The following is an 18,391-nucleotide window of genomic DNA, read 5'->3' on the forward strand; positions in this document are numbered from 1 at the left end:
AGGGGGCATCCAGAGGGCAGGTTTGGTGCCAGACGAGCCTTCAGCTACGGGGAGGGGGTATGTAGAGTGACAGGGCAGGGTAATTCCCGTACGATGGTGGTAAGTGTGAGAAGGTCAGAGAAGGTCAGTTGGCCATTGGCCATGTCTGCAGATACCCTGGTGCATAAGGTCAGTTAACCTTTCAGCTACCAGCGGGGCATAAAGAAGATGCCCTCTCGTAGTAATGGGAACACGGTGACAGTCGGACGGGGACAAACCCATTGCGTGTCTCTCTGGCACTACAAGGGTTAAGTTGGAAATAGGTTTATAGCGGAGGATAGGGTGTCAAGGAAGGGTTAGGTGTCTAAATACCCCTAAGGGGATAACGTTATGTCGTATTTGCCCCTCTTATGGTTCCACAGGCACAAGGTCTCGTCTGCCACCAAATGCTCGACCAGTGATATTGTAAGATTGTTCAGCAAAGGAAGTGTTAATGTCTCATCCCTATGTAGCAACTCCGTTTGAGAATCCCCCCTGACAGGAAGGGGTTAATGGCACCGGGCAGTATAAGTGTATAGATCAAACAAGGGGCAAAAAAAATCTTCAAATCATGTACTGGACTGTTCCCGGCGTAACCCCCCGAATCCGGCTGCCGGCAGTAACGGGGTTCCCTCCGCGCTCCTCCGACTGGGTTATTGGGGGGCTTCTGGATTTTGCAGATTGTGAAAAATGAGACTTTGTTGTTTTTTTATAATTGCATTTTTTTATACGGAAAAGAAAAGTCCGATAATAATAATAATAATATTAATAATAATCACTGGTGTTAATCGATTGTTGCACAGTCTGTGATTTATAACCCGGATACCAATGCTGACAGGGCATCCCTTACTGAAAACTGCCCCATTACATTGATGACTGCCCCTACACTGAGACAATCTGCCCCCCTTCATAATAACATACTGACAACTGCCCCTAACCCTGAGATTCTGCCCCCTCGCCCATCTATCAGGACTGGCTACCTCCCAGGGACGCCGTCAGGTAAGACACACCTCGGTGTGCGGGGGGGCCAAAAAGATCGACCCTCAACCATAGGGGGCTGCCGGAGGCAAAAAAGGCTCACGGAACCGTTTAACCAGCAACACCAGGTACCAAAACAAAGGGTCAGATGACCCAGAGCTGGCCTATCACAGAGCCTCCATAACCCCAGGTGTCCCATTTAACCCCCACCCCAACGGGTGAGAATACCAGACCAGGGAATGAATGCCACCCCTGCCACGCCATGAGAGTTGGAGATCTGGTGCCCCCCGTGGGCCGGGTTAACGTGTGCCCCCCCCCGTAGACCAGGGTAAACATGCGCCTCATATAAAAAACCCACCGCCATCAACCAGTAACTAGCACGGACCCCTCTCTCTGCTCCTGCCCTCCATCTCCCCCCTCCCCCGCCATTTTTAATATAAATCTCTGTTTTTGATTCATTTTATAGCTCGTAACTGGAACCAGACTCCGCTAATTGGAAGCAAACAGCAAAATACCAAAAAAAGACATGAAATTTCAGTTTTATTCAAAAATGTCCCCCAACTAATACCCCCCCTTAACCCACACACAGCAGAGAAGCCCCCCAAGGACAGAGCGGGGGGGGGGGCAAATTATATTTCGCTCCGGATTGGAAAGATCTTCACAGTTGTCGTAGAATCTGTGGAATCCGGACAACTTTCCTGTTCCTAATAAATTTATGTTTTTTGGATCGGCGTAGATATTTAACCCCATCCATGCTGCACGCACACACTATACATGCCCTATAAACACACGCTAAACACGCACACAATATACACGCCCTATAAAAACACACAATAAACATATACATACTATACACACCCCATAAACACACGCTAAATACACACACAATATACACACCCCATAAACACACGCTAAACACACACATGCTATACATGCCCAATAAACACCACAGGGAGCTCAATGATCGAGCATCATGGGAGTTGCAGCCCACGGCAATTGGTGGTCCAACGGCACGTGTGATCTGCCAGCGGCCATCCTACGTCACGGGACAGCATGTTGACCCCGATGGTCCTTGGACCTCAAACACGCAGCTCGGATCTGTAAGAAACTCCAGATACAAATGTATCCGTCCTGCCGAACACTACAGGGCAACGTGCTCCGCGTCACGCTCACCACCTCACGCACCGAGAGTATGGGGGGCTTCAAAACATGTACCCGATAATATCACTTTATCAACCGCACGCGTTAAACCCCTGCTGAGGGCAAAGCTGACTCTATGGAGGAATTCTTGGGGCGTTTGGTCCCCCTTATGCTTCTCCTTCCTACACCATCACCTCGATGCCAACAGACTCCCGGGGAGGGCAGCAACGGTTCCCACCTGTGAAGGGTCCGCGTTTACCTGCAAAGAGGCTGGCGTAGCCCGGACCTCTTACATGTTCCCCACAGCCCCCCCAAGTCACCTGTTCTCACCCCGCTTCCCTCTGCTCCTTATCACAGCGGACCCTCTGCTTCCTCCACCAGCCCCCCGGCCAGCCGCAGACAAACAGGGGGGCGTAACAAGTGAATCTTGGCAGAGATCTGTTCGGAGTCTGAAAAAATACGGGCGAAACGCTGAAGATTAAAACAATTCAGACCCGGATTCACTAAGCAGCGGTAAATCTCATGAACGGGGCCCCCATTTAGGTTCTTTAGCCACGTGCAGCAGAATGTACACCTGAGCCATCAGCCTCGATCACCACACCTTACACACGGGGCAACCAGCGACATCTCCAGGGGGTACATCGGGCCCCTAGCAGCGTTACTTTTCAGGACCCCCTTTGCCAGCAGATGTCCCCCGGTGACCTCCGACCTCTAAAAAACACCACAGAACGTCGTGGGGTTTAAGTTCTACCCGATATCTGCTACGGACCGGTTTACAGGACGAGCCGCTGGGTAATATCACCAAAAACTACAGTTTTCCTGTATCAGGTAAATGAGATCTGACCAGGGGCAGAATTCCCAAATATTACGCAGAGGGCCACAAGATGACCCCTATTACAATAACTTTTGGGAAGGATGAGGCTTAGCTTGACAATAAGCTATGAGGAGATGCAACCAGGGCCACATCTCATGGGGTCACCAGGACCACATCCCATGGGACCACCAGGGCCACATCCCATGGGACCACCAGGGCCACATCCCATGGGACCACCAGGGTCACATCTCATGGGACCACCAGGGCGACATCTCATGGGTCCACCAGGGCCACATCTCATGGATCCACCAGGACCACATCTCATGGGACCACCAGGGCCACATCCCATGGGACCACCAGGGCCACATCTCATGGGACCACCAGGGCCACATCTCATGGGACCACCAGGGCCACATCTCATGGATCCACCAGGGCCACATCTCATGGGACAAAAAAGGTCAACATCTCAAGGTGAAACCACACCACCATCCCATGGGGTAACCCGCATCACGCCCCAGAAAGCAGCGCAGGACACAATGAAGCCGCTTGGTCTCGGCCCCCCGTGCCGTGAGAGGGTTATTACGAGGCAGATTAGGAGCAGCACAATCCGGGGCCCAGTGTGTTAACGTGCGGGAATCGGGACAAACAGGAAGCTCTCGGCCCCGAGCCGGGAAGCTGCTGATGGGAGAGAAAGGTCCGGAGAGCCGGAAGGTGGCAGGAAATTCCCGGCGCTTATCAGCTAAATGCAGACCTCGCCGTCCCTTCCACAACAACAACCAGCTGGAGAACCTCCCAGAGGCTCCACGCCAGGGCAACAGGGGGAGCAGGGGTGTGGAAAACCTGGAGAGGATGAGAGGGAATAAAGTCTAGGGGGCTACAGGGCTTTATTCACTGAACGGTTTTGAAGGTGATTTCACCGGGAGACTAGTGTGGTATCCCACGTTTGTCCACCAGAGCCCGGCGGCATAACCAGTGGGTTTCAGGGCCCGGCTGGACTGCTTGCCACCTTGCGCTGAACCCAATCGCTGCAGAGATCCAATCAGCTCGCTCTTCCCTGCATCCTTTGCGGGACTTGGCTGAGCGTAATAGGAGCTATAGCTGGGTTTAGGTGGGGCACCACCAGAGACCCCCCCCAGTCTAGGTGCCGACTTTTTCCCCCCAAGTGCAGCCCCCGCTCTGTACAGGTGCCCTTGGGAGACGTATTCCGCATTTATTTACCTTCCTGTTGATGAAGTGCAGCTTTTTCCTGCCCACAATAGGGGGTTGTTAAAAAAAGCCCCCTTACACATCCTGCCCCCTGCCCCCCGGGTGAGCTCATTTTTTTTGTCCCCCGAGAGGAGTGTTTGGATATTTTACTCCGTGAGCCCAGTATATGAGACCACATCATATCCATGCAGCAACCCGTTGTTTCTATGCACCTTATCGGGGCTTTTAGGGCAGTAGAACCCTGCAATACCCTCATACCCAACAAACACTCTGACCTCCTAGAAAAGAGGGGCATTAGGGGAGGAAAGAGGGGCATCAGGGGGAGGAGAGAGGGGCTGGCCAAACTAAGCAGGGACACTTGGCAGGTATGGATTTTAGAATATAAATTACCCAACTCTGGACCAGTCCACATTTGTATTCCACCAGAACCACCGCGGTCTGGAGACGATTCGTCTTTTCAATTTGCCCCAAACGCATCTAACGAAGCATCACAGAAAGTGCGGACCCGTCCTCTGCATCAGGCATTTCAACAGAACATTTATTTAAATAAAAAGAAAAGTTTTATAAAAGTTCTAACATTTTTGGAACAAACACCACGGATGAAATGAGTCATCGCTAAACCGAAGGGAAAACATGTCAAATCGACTGATTCACCCTTTGAGAACACGATGCTTGGGTGCCGGGGACCTCCAAGGGCCAAAATTCTGCTTCTGATTAACGCCTAATGAAAAATCAATATTATATGGCTCTATCCATATGTTGGGGAACGTGGCCCTCAGGGTTAGAGCAACCTCACCTTTAGGTCCGTAAACCAAATGAATGAACGTCAGTGTATGGGGGTACGTCGGGCAGGTTCCCCCCCCACGTGAAGCCCCTCATTAAAAGGAAAGCCGCTCGCCAAGCCTGGGTTATTTTCTTCATGTCTGGACAGCGAGGGCCGTCTGCACCCGAGGGCCGGTGCTCCGCAGAGCGTTAAATGACCGGGTCGATGCTGCTCGTAACACGGTAATAAAAGGTAATGTTTAATAGCTGTATATTAGTGCAGCACAAAGTTCGTTACAATGTAACTGCGCTCACATCCGCACACCCCGAGCAGACGGCACCTTATAGCTGCCAGACGGGTCGGACATCTCCAGGTAGACTCATGCATGATGTCCGTCGTCTTCTCTCCCAACCTGCGTTGCCAGCTGCCAGTCCTCCTAGTCGTCTTCCAGGGGGCCATGCTGGTGGTTTTCATACTGTTTGTGAACTACGATGAGCAGACCAGCCGCCCATCTCTCTCCAACACCACGGCGGCCAAAGATAACCGGCTGTACGAAATCTTTCCGCTCTTTAAAGACGTCAACGTGATGCTTTTTGTGGGACTGGGGCTTATGCTCTCGTTTTTGAAGTTCTACGGCTTTGGCGGCATGGCCTTCAACTTCTTAATAGCCAACTTCTCCGTTCAGTGGTCGTTGGTGGTTCAGGGCTTCTTTTACCACTACGGGGACGGGAAGATCAGCCTGGGTCTGGAGAACGTTCTGAATGCTGAGTTTGCGGCGGTTACCGCTATGATCTCCGCCGGTGCCATCCTCGGCAGGGTCAGCCCCGTGCAGCTCCTTCTGCTGTGCCTGCTGGAGATACCACTCTTCGTGATCAACGACTGGCTCATGAACGAGTATTTCCACGTCATGGACGTCGGCGGCACGGTTGCAATCCATATCTTCTCATGCTATTTCGGGCTTGGGGTATCCAGAATTTTGTATCGGCCTGAGCTGAAGTTGGGTCACCCGAAAGACAAAACAAGCCCCAACTCTGACCTGCTGTCTCTCTTGGGCACGCTCTTCCTTTGGATCTTCTGGCCAAGCTTCAACTCCATGCTGGCCAAAGCAGGAGATGCCCAACACCGTGCCGTACTCAACACATTCCTGGCCCTCAGCTCGAGTGCCCTCACCACCTTCACGCTGTCAAGTTTGCTTAACAAAAACGGACGGATAAGCCTGGTGCACCTGCAGAACGCTTCTTTGGCTGGTGGGGTAGCTGTTGGAATTACTGCGGATATGATGATGACCCCACCTGGGGCATTTGGCCTGGGATGCTTGGCCGCTATATCTTGTGTCCTGGGCTTCCAGTACTTGTCCCCATTCTTGGCCAAACGGCTCAAAGTACAAGATCAATGTGGCATACACAACCTGCACGGCCTACCGGCTATTATCGGCACCCTCTGCAGCATCCTCATCATCCTCTTCAGCCCCGCGGAGACCTCTGGCGCAGACCTTCATGATATGACCTATCAATGCAACAGTCTGGAGCACAGAAACACGATTCTAGAGGTTTTGGGGAACGGAGGAGCGCCGGGAGCCAGACACAGAGCTCTGCATCAGGCAGCGGCACTTGGGGTCACCTTTGGCATATCGCTGTTGGGGGGATATATCACGGGTTTGTTTCTGAAGCTCCCCTGCGTTGTCCACCCTTCTCACGAATTTTGCTTTGATGACCAACCCTACTTCCAGCTCCCAAAATACTCGGAAAAGAAAACGAATTCAAAAGACAAAGAGCGTTTATTAACGCAGGTAAAACAGGTTTAACCGGAAACCCCACCGGCTCATAAAACGGCCACAAAAGACAATTCTTTGTTTGCGTTTACCGGACCCCACCGCATTTTAATTCAGGTACTGAGACGGGACTGTTTGGGACTGAAAGCTCTTTGATTCCGCGTGGAAGAACCGTGTCTTTACTGCTACCATGCTGAAAACACACAGAAAACATGCCAACCGAATCTGTAACCAGAAATCAGACCGTATGGATAAGGAACGTATGGGCCGTATGGATAAGGAACGCATGATAAGTAAGGTATGGACCGTATGGATAAGGAACGTTGGCGACTTTCGAGCAAGAAACTCCTGATCCGAGGAGAACTGCATTCTGGATAAAGTACGATCGGGAAGCTGCGTCTTCATAATATCCGGAAAGTGTTTATTAGACCTTTTACTGCTAATAATGATACATAAAATAAATCAATGGAATGTTCATACGTGCAAATTAAATGGCTTGCCTCTTGCTAAGTAAGAACACAATTATTCCTCCCCAGCACGCTGTTCCAGAAGCTGATAAGCCTTCAGAGCCTTAGGAGGAGGAGGAAGATGAATTGGGAACAGACATGGCCGGTTTGGTTTTGCCACCAAGCTCATTAGACACAGTTTGGGCACATACAGGTAACGCTGCTAAGCCTGTTGGCACGTGTCCTTTGTTTGTATGCACATATAGCAGATCTGCTTTTATCCCATGTTGACAGGTGGCTGTGACCCCGGCAGGTATTTTTCCATTATTCTCCACAGTTAAACATTAACCTGAGATCGGGGCCGATAATCTGCATTTATTCCTGCGCTTATTTTGCAACTTTTATGATGGTTCTGATGAATTAAAATCACGAAGCCGATTGGTCGCAGCCGCCTGGACACCATCCAATGGCAGCTGAATCTTAAAGGGACAGTAAAGTCTCAAAAGGGTTCAAGATTCTACACAGCATATCACACACAACTCATGCCGTTTGCTGGACATTCCACTGGTTGCTATGGTGACAGCACAAAATGCTATATCCCGATTTTATTATCATGGGCCGAGCCCAGTCTGATCCGAATAACCAGAACCAAAGTCCAATTAGCGTGACACCGGTGTACAGAAATCTCCGAAGCTCTTAAATGGGCCACCAGAGTCCTATAAGTCCTGTTGTGGGCCGCTCTGGGAAGAGACGCCAACTCCATGTCCCCCGCGCCACTCCACAGAGTGCACACTCAGCCCGTGCCCAACAAACCCAGCCGAGGAGCGGGCAAAATCAGAGCCGTCCACAAACTATTTTTAGCATCTTTTTCCGCTTGTTTTTCTCAAATTTCTATCGTGTGTGACCTCACCTCCTTTTACCCAACATTTCCTTCTTCCTTCCCTCTGTAAACGTCCCCTGCCCCCACATCACTTCATCCACATCTGGCCACTGACAACTAATAAGTTTATTCCCCCGAAAGACCCTCATTAAGGGCGTCTGTAGGTTATAATTATATATATATATATATATGTGTGTATGTATGTATGTAAGTATGTATATACACAAACACAACAACCTCCCAATAGCACGTTTGTACGACGATTAAGTATCAGTACATGTATCACGATAAGAGTATCCATGACGCGTTTCGCCTATTTATTCCTGAAAAGTTCTGTAACACGCGGTAAAGATGTAAACGCAATAGTTATAAAGAAATTAAACTTCTTGCCGTTGCCATAAAGTGGAGCATTTCAGAGGACACTCGGGGACAGGGTTCACGTATAAATCGTCACCAGGTGATGACACCAAGCTCATAAATAACTGATCCATTGGCTGTTATGGAGGTCACAGACACCCATGTTTTATCCCACAACATTCCACATACACGGTGACATCAGACCTCAGCACAGGAGGTCGTAACATACAGAGAATAGTTGGAGAGGGAACAGGGAAGAGATTCGGAATATAGATTTATATGTATTCCATGGCTCACATCCCCCGACCTTTAAGCCACCACGTACAGCTGTCCCAAACATGCAGATAACATGCAGCACACGCGTGTCCTCAGTAACTGGCATGTACACTGAGCTGGCCAACTGCTCCACCTTGTGGTGTAATACTGTCACTGCAACTCTCTACTCAACAGACTGCTGAAGCCGAGCAGAGCTTACTGGGGGTTAAAAGAAACAGGAGGGGCAGGCAATGAGTACCCCTGAACTACAATCCCTATGATCCTCAGACTGGCTGTGCCCAGACTAATGCTTGCTAAAGTCACTGTCTAACCGATGCCTTACGGCTTCGTAAGATAACTAGAAACCGGTTGAGCGGCGGGAGAGATGATACAGGAATCTAAGTGTCAATGCCAATGCCGACATTAGGTTTATTACACACAGCAGAGAGGAGTTAAAGTCTATATATTGTATATAATGTCATCTGCTCTATACTATATCACAGATTACACAAAACAAGGCTCCATATTTGTCAAGCAAATAAAAACCTACATTTTCCCCTTAAAATCGTAAGGTGTTGTGCTTGCAGCGTACTATAAGACAAAATAACCCCCCCCCCCCGAAACTTTACTGCGGAAACACTGCCCCCATTCTTTAGGCAAACCCAGTTCACCAGGACTCCGGAGGGGGTTATTAGTAAATGTCTCCACCCAGTGGCAGCTTTAGGTCATTACTGCTACCGACTACTAATTTCCCAGATCATTTCTTGGACGTATTTCCTGTTAAAAACTTGTTTATTTCCCGTCTTGCAAGGACAAAGCCGCTCACAGAGGTGCGGAATTTTCACAGAAAATCCAAATACGATTATCTAGGCTCTGCAAGTCAAACGCGTAGAGAGAAAAAAAAAAAAAAACCATCCGCTGACGCTCGACCCATTGCTTGGGACCGGGCGTGCAGAAGGATGGCGTACAGAAGGATGGTGTACAGAAGGATGGCGTACGGGCATAAAACAAAAAAAAAAATTCACATAAAAATGAAATACACAGAGGGCCTTCTCTTCCAGGGGAGACTCGTTTTGCATTAGAGCCCTGAGTCCAGAGAGGAAACCAACTTAAAATGTGTTCTTTATCTTGGCAGCCACCAAGATGAGAATTTCCCCAATTTTTTGTTGCCAATTTGCAATGTCCTTGGACACCGCACACCACAGCTCACCGTGTCGCGGCTCCGCGTTTTCGCATCGCTTATAGATCTCTTCTTGCTGCTCCTGGGGGCAGAAAAAAAATAGAATTACGAGTGGAGAACAAATGCAGAAATAAAAAATATATAGTAGAAGAAACGTAATTTATTTTTGTATTCTACTGCCTTCTAGCAATGGAATTGTTCATTTAGTTGCAACTATTTATTTTTTTCCTCCCAACAAGGAGTTGACTTAAAAAAAAAAAAAAAGACAGACAACTTTATTGAAACGTGTCAGACTGTCTCCGGCTCTCATTTGTAGATAAAGTTTTGCTCACCTCCGTTCCATGCTGCAGCTCAAATTTGTAGAAAGTCGCCCAGGCGTCTCCGAGATCCGAGTCGATCTTTACGGTTCGGTGAAACCACTCGCGAGCCTTCGTGATCTTACGCTCGCTCCAGAAAAGTCTGAGTGAAAGCGATTGAAAAGGGATGAGGTCAGGGGGTGACTGAGCGGGAAAGGCAGGAGAATCTTCCACATGTGCAGACGAGCGTGCGAGGATTCACGGACCGGGTACCGCACGGTAGAAGACTGCACTGAGAGGCCAAAAACTTGCGGGCGCGGCCAGTCTTGCTGGTGTTGCGGGCCGGAGCGAGCGGTCAGGCACTGTACCTGCGGGTCCCGGTAATTCCGCAAGGCTGCCTTTGCGCTGCTCCCTTACAGTGTCTCCTCTCTGTCTTCGCTCAGGAACAAAATGGAGTCACGTGATGTGATGTCACTTCCCGTGACTCCGCCTTGTTCCTGGGCGGAGCAAGAGAAGAGACGATGTGAGGGAGCAATTTGAGGGCAGCCTTTGCGGGACTGCACGGGAAATCTGCAGTTCAGGTAAGGAGGTGGGCGTGATTGGACACAAATGTGGCGGGAGCGGAACAACCACATTGCGGGAGCAGACGGGATTGTGCAAAAAATCAGTGGGAGCGGGATTTAAAAAAAATCAGCGCAGGGCTCTACCGCACAGCATGAAAAACAGACACAACCGAGCCAAAAACTCACTTGGCCACGGCGAGCAGCACGTGTGGGTCGTGCTCACACTTCTTTAGAGCGTCCACGCTCTTGGTCTTACGCTGCGGTCTGGCCTCCAGGAAAACGGCTTCGGCCCACAGGATACCTGCGCGGAGAAGAGATAATGAGAAGTAATAACATGGGGCATAACGTCGGCTCAGAATGATTAAACTAACAAAACCTCCAGCGAAGTGTAAGTTTAACCCTGAATACAGCCACAAGAACTAAAAACTCTAAAAAGACTAAAGATAGAAATGGGCGCGCACTCACCCGAGCCAGGCCCTGCACTCACCTGAGTTTGGACATTCCTGGAGAGCTTTGGCCATTAATGTGTTCGCGATGTTCTTCAGTCCGGCTCTGAACTCCAAACGTACAGATTCCAACCTAAGGAAAGAAAGGTTAACAAGGAGACGTAGTGATGGGCAGCTGCACCAACACACTCAGCAATGACTGTTGGCGGGAAATGGAGTGCACCCTCTGCAGAGCGACACTTACCACAGCTCCGGTGTCTTGGGGTTTTTCAGACGGGATTTCTCCAGGATAGCTCTGGCCCGCGTCAGCTGCCCGACCTTCTCTTCCAGTCTGGAGAGCAGCAGCCACAGAGGAGAGGAATGGGGGCATTTCTTCAGCTACGGAACATTGATTAGGAGTGCATTCAGACACCAGAGAGGAGCAGCATAGACGGCAGCGCTCTGCACACGACCGGCATTCAAACATTTGCCCCACTGCTCTAACTCAGTGGTAATAATAGTGGCCCTCAGCCAGCTGGGATGTCGGCCCCAGTCCACAAGCACATGCGTGGAGTTCTCGTACAGCAGTCGTGCAGGTACAAGCACCATGATGTGGAGACGGACGGCATATTTGCGGAGGTAGATGATGGGTGTGTACTGGTACCTACCCCCTCGTTATACGCCTCTCTGGCTTTTTCCACCTCCTCCTGCTGCTCTTCGATTTGTCCTTTCATCATCCAGAGCTTGGGGAAGTACTCGTAGTGACCGAGGGCCTCTGTGCAGAGCTCCTGCGCGGCCAGAATGTTCCCCAGAACCCACTCCAACTTCACAGACTTCATGAAGACCTGCAGGGCAGAGATCGGGTTATAGACACACACAGCACCAGGCGTGTAGCCGAGTTGTTACTCAGGGCCCATTAAGAGATGGAAGCTGAGACGCCGCAGCAGAGGATTCTAAACGATTTGGTGGTTGTTTGCCACGGCTACTTACCCTGGCGGTCGCGGCACTGCTTCTCGCCTTGGCCAGCAGTCTGCGCGCTCGCTCATACTCATTGTTCTCAGACTCCAGTTTCACGGCAGCCAGCCAGATCTCCTCGCTGTTCGGATTGGCCTGAGTGGGAAAGAAACATTTTAACAAGTCAGCCCAAAACACAATCGCAACCTTTACTACATGCTGGGGAAATTCCAGCCACGCTTGGACTAAAAGTCCCATCATGCCCCTGCTATTGGAAAGTGATTCTATTAACCTCCCGACATTTGCTTTAGTAGCTCCACACACCTGGAAAGCCAGGGCAAGGATGCTTCTGGCCGCAGGAACATCACCTGCCAACCACTTGGATTTGGCACCCATCAGCCACAAGACCTCAGCTTTAGGACAATGGGCGACAGCCCTCTGCAGGAGGGTCTCCAAGGACTCCCTGAAGAAAAAAAAAAAAAAAAAAAAAAAAAAAAAAAAAGAGCACACAGGGTTTAAACATTTGATGCAATACCCCCGGCACGGGATTAAACAAGAGCGTCCTGCAAACAGCGACATCAAACATGGCTGCTGATTATTTCATAGCGTTTGTCCCGGGAATCCTGGTCGTTAGAGTCATATACCTCGTTCCGTGGTTCTTCTCGAAATAAGCTGCCCGGAGCCACACGCTCTTCTTGCTGGGGAAAACCTGTAGAGCGTGAGCGTAGATTGCCCGGGCACACTCCAGGGCTCCGTGAGAAACACACTGCAGGACGGGAGGATAGAAAATAAGCACAGAGAAAAGCAGGTTCACAGCCCCCTGTGCCGGATACACGCGCTGCACAGCACCCTGTAACAGCTGCCTATCCCAGGACAAGCTGACCAAGCAACCTGCTCTGACATGTCACGTCATACCGGTACAGAGAAACCTAACAGTGAAGTACACAGCTGCGCGTAATTCTACAAGCACAACATATAGTGGATAGTTTGCAACTCCCATCATCCTGATCCAATCTATTAATAACTTAAGGGTTGCTTGTGCTGCACAATGGCAGGCGCGCACTCACGCTGTCAGCGTCCTCCATCCATGTGTGTTTCCGATCCTCCTCTTCTATTCCGATGCCAATAACGGCCCTGATCACCGCCTGACATGTCACCACGCTGCCCGCCTTATCGCACTCCTCCGCATCCTGCACAGAGATATAAACAGTCATTTACGCAGAATTCCCAATAACGAACCTTAAATCTTTTGTTCAATTACAACTTACATACATTTACACACAACCCCTGCCAGGTCTGCCCAGGTTTATCTACTCCCTGGATGACCCCTGGCTTCCAATTTTTGGACCGCTAGTCACCTGGATCCACTGCTCGCGGTTGATTTCCACACCATTAGCCCTCAAAGAAGTAATTGCTCTGTCAACGATTTTTTCCACCATTGTTGTATTTCCGTTGGCCTCCTCCAGTTTTGCGGCCGTGATCCAGATGTGTCGGTCGGTCGGGATGTTTTCACGCGCCTTGTTCAACACTTTGCGGGCATTTTCGTAGGTCTCCAGCCTGGCCAGCGCCAGCCATAGCTGTAAAGTGAAGCAAATGGTAACCCTTAGCACCTTTTATAAAATGGACTATTTTAAAAAAGTGAGCGAATGTACCTATCAACAGAAGAATGCGAAGAAAAAAAAAATGGGCTTGAGGTTTTAAAGCTTCTAGAATACAGTAAGTAGAATAGGTCTGTAGGTCCTGCAACTCCATCACACGTGTGAGCGATCATGTTCATGCGTTAAGTACATGGGTCTCACCTCCACACTTGTTGGGCAGCACTCCACTGCACGACTCAACATGATTCGAGCGTCTTCTGGCTCCTCCAGTTCCACTGCTGCCTTCCAGAGACGCACTGAGTTTGGGACATGCTCCAGAGCTGCTCGGGCAGAGGAGACGACATTAAGAGCCATTCCTATCAATATGTCCTCTGCCAGTTTTTAAATGAACCGTCTGAGGGATGCAGTTGTTGCAGGAAAGCTGTTCTAAGGTGAAACTAACATCTCAAAGCAGTTTCAGGCTTACCTTTGCGCAGGACACGTTTTTTAGCGCGGAGGTCCGTCTCCAGTTCCGCAGCTCGAATATAAATTCGGACGGACTGGGGAAGGTGACGCACGGCTTGGGCCACCACAGCCTTTGCAGTGTCTCCGGGCTGCAGGCGAGCAGCTTCCAGCCAGACGTCTTCACTCTGTAAGGAGAAAAAAAAAAATTACGTGTCATAGGAAACTCGAAAAGCAAAACAAAAACAAAAAAAAAAATAACACATTCCAGTTAAATACATGATCTTGCCCAGGCATTCCATATAATCATGCTCAAAATAAGCTTTTCTCTTACCTTGGGACACATCTCTGTGCCTTTCATAATGAGATTCCGCGCCACTTGCAGCTTTCCGGTAACCTCCTCCAGACGGGCAGAGGCGATCCACGCAGGAGGATGATGAGGGTTCGTTTCACGTACAGACTTCAGCAAAAGGCGAGCTTTCTTAATATCGCTGATGAGAGATTAAGACAGAAAACTCAATTGCCCTGAGATACAGCGAGGAAGGGATAGAGAGAGAGAAGTAGCCGTGTAAGCAGTCTCTGGTCTCCCTCTGCAGGTAGTCAGGCATTTAAGATGACAACATGCGCAGTACTTACTTGATGTCTCCTCCGTGAGTTGGGATCATGGAGTTCAAATCTGTCAGGTATCCCTTGGGGTCAACTACAGTCTGACCACTCACAGAGTCAGACACCTGAAGAACACATTACACTCAGGTTCCCACAATGAAATGCAAAATCTGTTTACAGATACTCCTATATTTCCTCTATATTATAAAAAAAGCCGACACCAAATACAGAATTTGTCTACAGAAACCATGAAAATATACAAGGAACCAAACTGGAAATAAAGGTGAACATTTTCAAAACGTAAGGGATCTGAAGACACATGCGACGGTAGGAGGCAGTGGGAGATTCTGGACCTTACCTGACTCAGTCTCATGTCCATCAGCGTGTTCCTGGCCTGACCAATCTTTCTCATATCCAGCTCTCCACTGCCTGGTGTCATCAGCCCCGGGGTCATCCCCCCAGGGTAAGGAGTATTCAGTCCTCCCGGGAATGGGGAGTTCAAACCTCCAAATTGCTAAAAAGAAACGACAGGCAAAATAATGAAATCAATACTCCAGGCCAGCGGTACGGCTGAACTAAGAATTTTAAAGATCAATCTAATAGCACCGGCTGTTCAAGAGAACACAATCTTGTGACATGAAGACCAAGTGTATACCGTAACACAGATGTGATATACGCTCGCAGCAGCAAGGTCAACCACTGCTTGTTACTTATCTTGCAGGCTTCGAGCTTCCATGTTATAACCCATCGTATAACTAGAAATTGTTTATGCCACTCACCGACTGTCGTGGATCAACAGATGTATGGCTGTCTCCCGTCTGCAGATGCTTGGCAAAGAAACTGTCAGGGACGGGCGTCAGTTTCTCGTGGCGTGGGTTTCTCTGGCGCTTATTTCTCGCATCACCCACCTCTGGGATACTCAGCCACTCTTCCTCTGTGACTTCTGCCAGTTTCCTCTGAAGGAACAAATAGCTCACGTTTATAACAATCCCCTCACTCATCATTAAAGCTGCCGTCCGACACAAAACCAGGTAGCGACATGTCATAGAAACTGAAAAAGCTTTATATTGGATTCAAATTTGACAGGGAATAATAAAATGTCAGACCTGTTAGGTTGTATCTGCTGAGCATGTTATAGAGCGCAACTAATATGTGTAAGTGGAAAAGCACCTTTAAAAATTTATAACGCCGTGAGCCGGTTGGCAGCTCCACATCTATCCTGACAAACCTCACGACAGCAAACGCTTACCTTCAGATCAGAGAACTGCTGCTGGATTTTTGGACGCTCCATACGATATTTCTCAATTTCCTCTTTCTCTCTCTGCTCCCTAAAAAACACAAACCCCAAGAACAACGCTTATACTCCGAGTCTTGATAACCAAACATTTTTTAAATATAAATATAATAAATTTTCATGCCTACATAGGAACACAGAATAGGACAGGGATTATCTGCAAAGCCTAGGGAATTCACTCTTGCCCAACAAGCCCTGAAATCTTTAGATATCAATGAGTCGATTTACCTTCTTTCCTTCCTCCTCTCATCCATTCTTTTATCCAGGGCGGCATATATCGCATCTGCTTCCTCATCATCTTTCTCATAAGGGCCGCTTGAAAACAGACTTCCAGCATAGCCGTTGAACTGAAAACAGGAGGCGTTATAAACAATAGTCTATTTAGCTTATGGAATACAGCCCTGCAGCTATAGATATCTGCTGACCCATCTGGATTACCGATAGACCGTAGGTTGCCAGTAAAGATGACTGAGTACACATTATCGGGTTATAATGGGTACAGGGGCATTATCAAAACCAGAGAGAAACCAAGAACTACGTATAGCGTCTACAATAAAGGCTACATTTTATTACTTCATCGTAATTTGTGTCATTCAAGTCTTCATCGTCGTCGTCTGCTTGATTTTTCTTCATCTGGTCGCCGACTGTCCTCTTCCCTGGTGGGGCATGACGGTCATCAACAGGATCGTTGGCATCACGGGCAGGACCGATATCAGAACGTGTCGTGAAACCTGTGGCACTGAACACAGAGACAATCCGATTGGACAGACCATTTGCGATTACCTGACTGATCTGCCGGCTCCCCCGTTAGCTGCATGCAGCCACAACTAACTCGGCCGCACGGTAAACGTTGCGCATCCCCAGGGGGTATTTAGTCTCAATGGCACAAGGAAAAAATTGGTTCATCTAACCTGCTCATATATATCTTACATAAATCCATACTCATCCCCCCCATTATTAGATATAAACCCAGTCTAATGCAGGACTCCCATCAACCCCACAGCCCTTAATGCAAACCGCTCCTGCCCTAGCCTGACTTACCCTCTTCCCAGGCCCGGCACGTATCCCAGCGGGGCCGGCATGCCCAGGAAAGGCTTTTTCTTCTTATTCATGGTGCCGGTTATGGCCGCAGTAAGACCTGAAGCTCCTGTGGGGTTCCCTGGCCCTGAACCCCCGGGGCCACTTCCCGAGGACGAGGAGGCCGCCATGTTTACAATAACGTTAGCTGCAGCTCGTTTCCAGACACACGCACGGCTCACAATGACCACTTCCGGCGCACAATACACGACACCAACACTATGTCCTCCGGCAGCTAGAGGGCGCCGCTCCTTGAAATACCCTCTACTCACATATGTCGCCATTTAAGGGGAGATGGCAGCCATGTTTCTGGTTTCAAGAAGCCTGTACAATAGATAATTATCTTCTGCTGAACGTGTATCATAACATGCTTAATACATACATACATACATACACAATACATATATGTTTAGACACAGTGAGGACATGTATCCGTGCATTTTTTTTTTAAACTGCATTTCCAAATATTAAGGGCAAAAAGGCTGTTATTTAAATTATTTAAAAAACTTCACTTTTGCAACTTTTGTAACCACCCTATTCTACAGTCATCCGCTTATCTATAAATTAAGGAGTTCGATTAAATTGCCTATAGTGTCCTCAAGGGCCGGCCCTGGTCATTCTAGGGCCCCAGAAAAGAAGGTTTCTGGGCCCCTCCCACAGATGCATGCCTGCATGTAATTGGTTAAACTGTTTAGGCTTTCCCCGATATGTGATCTGTATGTTCTGTCCTTGAATACACCCGGTGAAGCCCCTCCAGCATGCACACACCGTAGCAGCGCCCCCCACCAGCTCAGTGTCGCGGACAGCCACCGTGGTCACCTGTAATGCAGGGCTGGCCCACGCTATTGGCCCAGGCTCCCTGTGATGATACCCCGATCAATGCCACTCAATGGTGCTCTGGCCAGGAGACCCACCTGGCATTTGCCAGCATGCAGTGGGCTGTTCCAGTCTGTATAAAGAACATTGCCACCCCCCCTCTACCTGAGGAGCCGACCCCGTGACCTTGGAATATTAACCCTCTAGTAACCCACCGTGAAGATTCCACGCATCGACTCACCAAATGTGTTACCAAATATACACTTAATTGAGGCTCCTGTATTCAAGCAGGGATATCAGCCCCAGACTGGGACTAGACTAGGAAGGAGTCAGCCCCAGACTGTGTGACACTGAGAATCTGCCCCTTCACCCTAAGATTGGGGCAAAACCCCTGAGTGTTCCTGAGTATGCCCTCTACTGATCACAGGTTCTGGTGAAAACAGCAAAATCTATTTTATTTCCTAAATTTCAAACGTCTCCAACTCTCCTGCAGGAGTCAGTGTTGGTCCGCGG

General features: G+C 49.2%; 1 protein-coding gene and 1 pseudogene across 1 annotated transcript; one reads left to right on the forward strand and one right to left on the reverse strand.

Annotated features, from left to right (window-relative positions):
• Positions 1-5,307: 5,307 nt before the first annotated feature.
• LOC149271656 (ammonium transporter Rh type B pseudogene) lies at positions 5,308-6,723 on the forward strand (annotated as a pseudogene).
• Positions 6,724-9,737: 3,014 nt separating this feature from the next.
• Positions 9,738-17,193, reverse strand: LOC149271657 (pre-mRNA-processing factor 6-like). Its single transcript, XM_089507214.1, has 21 exons — positions 17,027-17,193; positions 16,559-16,724; positions 16,214-16,332; positions 15,941-16,019; positions 15,471-15,647; positions 15,050-15,205; positions 14,722-14,816; positions 14,420-14,576; positions 14,111-14,273; positions 13,846-13,964; positions 13,405-13,623; positions 13,114-13,236; positions 12,691-12,812; positions 12,371-12,509; positions 12,083-12,202; positions 11,761-11,937; positions 11,358-11,491; positions 11,155-11,246; positions 10,854-10,968; positions 10,141-10,267; positions 9,738-9,890 (listed from the first exon to the last, which is right to left on the reverse strand). Exons 1-21 carry the CDS (start codon positions 17,191-17,193, stop codon positions 9,738-9,740), a joined length of 2,919 nt encoding a protein of 972 aa, XP_089363340.1.
• Between the last annotated feature and the right edge of the window lie 1,198 nt (positions 17,194-18,391).

Source organism: Sceloporus occidentalis, unplaced genomic scaffold, assembly GCF_023333645.1.
Source record: "Sceloporus occidentalis isolate IW3139 unplaced genomic scaffold, rSceOcc1.0.p SCAF_475, whole genome shotgun sequence".
In the NCBI taxonomy this organism is placed as follows: domain Eukaryota; kingdom Metazoa; phylum Chordata; class Lepidosauria; order Squamata; family Phrynosomatidae; genus Sceloporus; species Sceloporus occidentalis.

Bases quoted from the DNA above. Each gene is read 5' to 3' on its own strand.
- LOC149271657 (XM_089507214.1), bottom strand. From the start codon at position 17,193: ATGGCGGCCTCCTCGTCCTCGGGAAGTGGCCCCGGGGGTTCAGGGCCA. The intron at 11,492-11,760 runs GTAGGTACCAGT...AATGTTCCGTAG, and splicing joins GAGAGGCGTATAACGAGGGG to CTGAAGAAATGCCCCCATTC. The intron at 10,969-11,154 runs GTGAGTGCAGGG...TTCTCCGCGCAG, and splicing joins CCAGGAATGTCCAAACTCAG to GTATCCTGTGGGCCGAAGCC.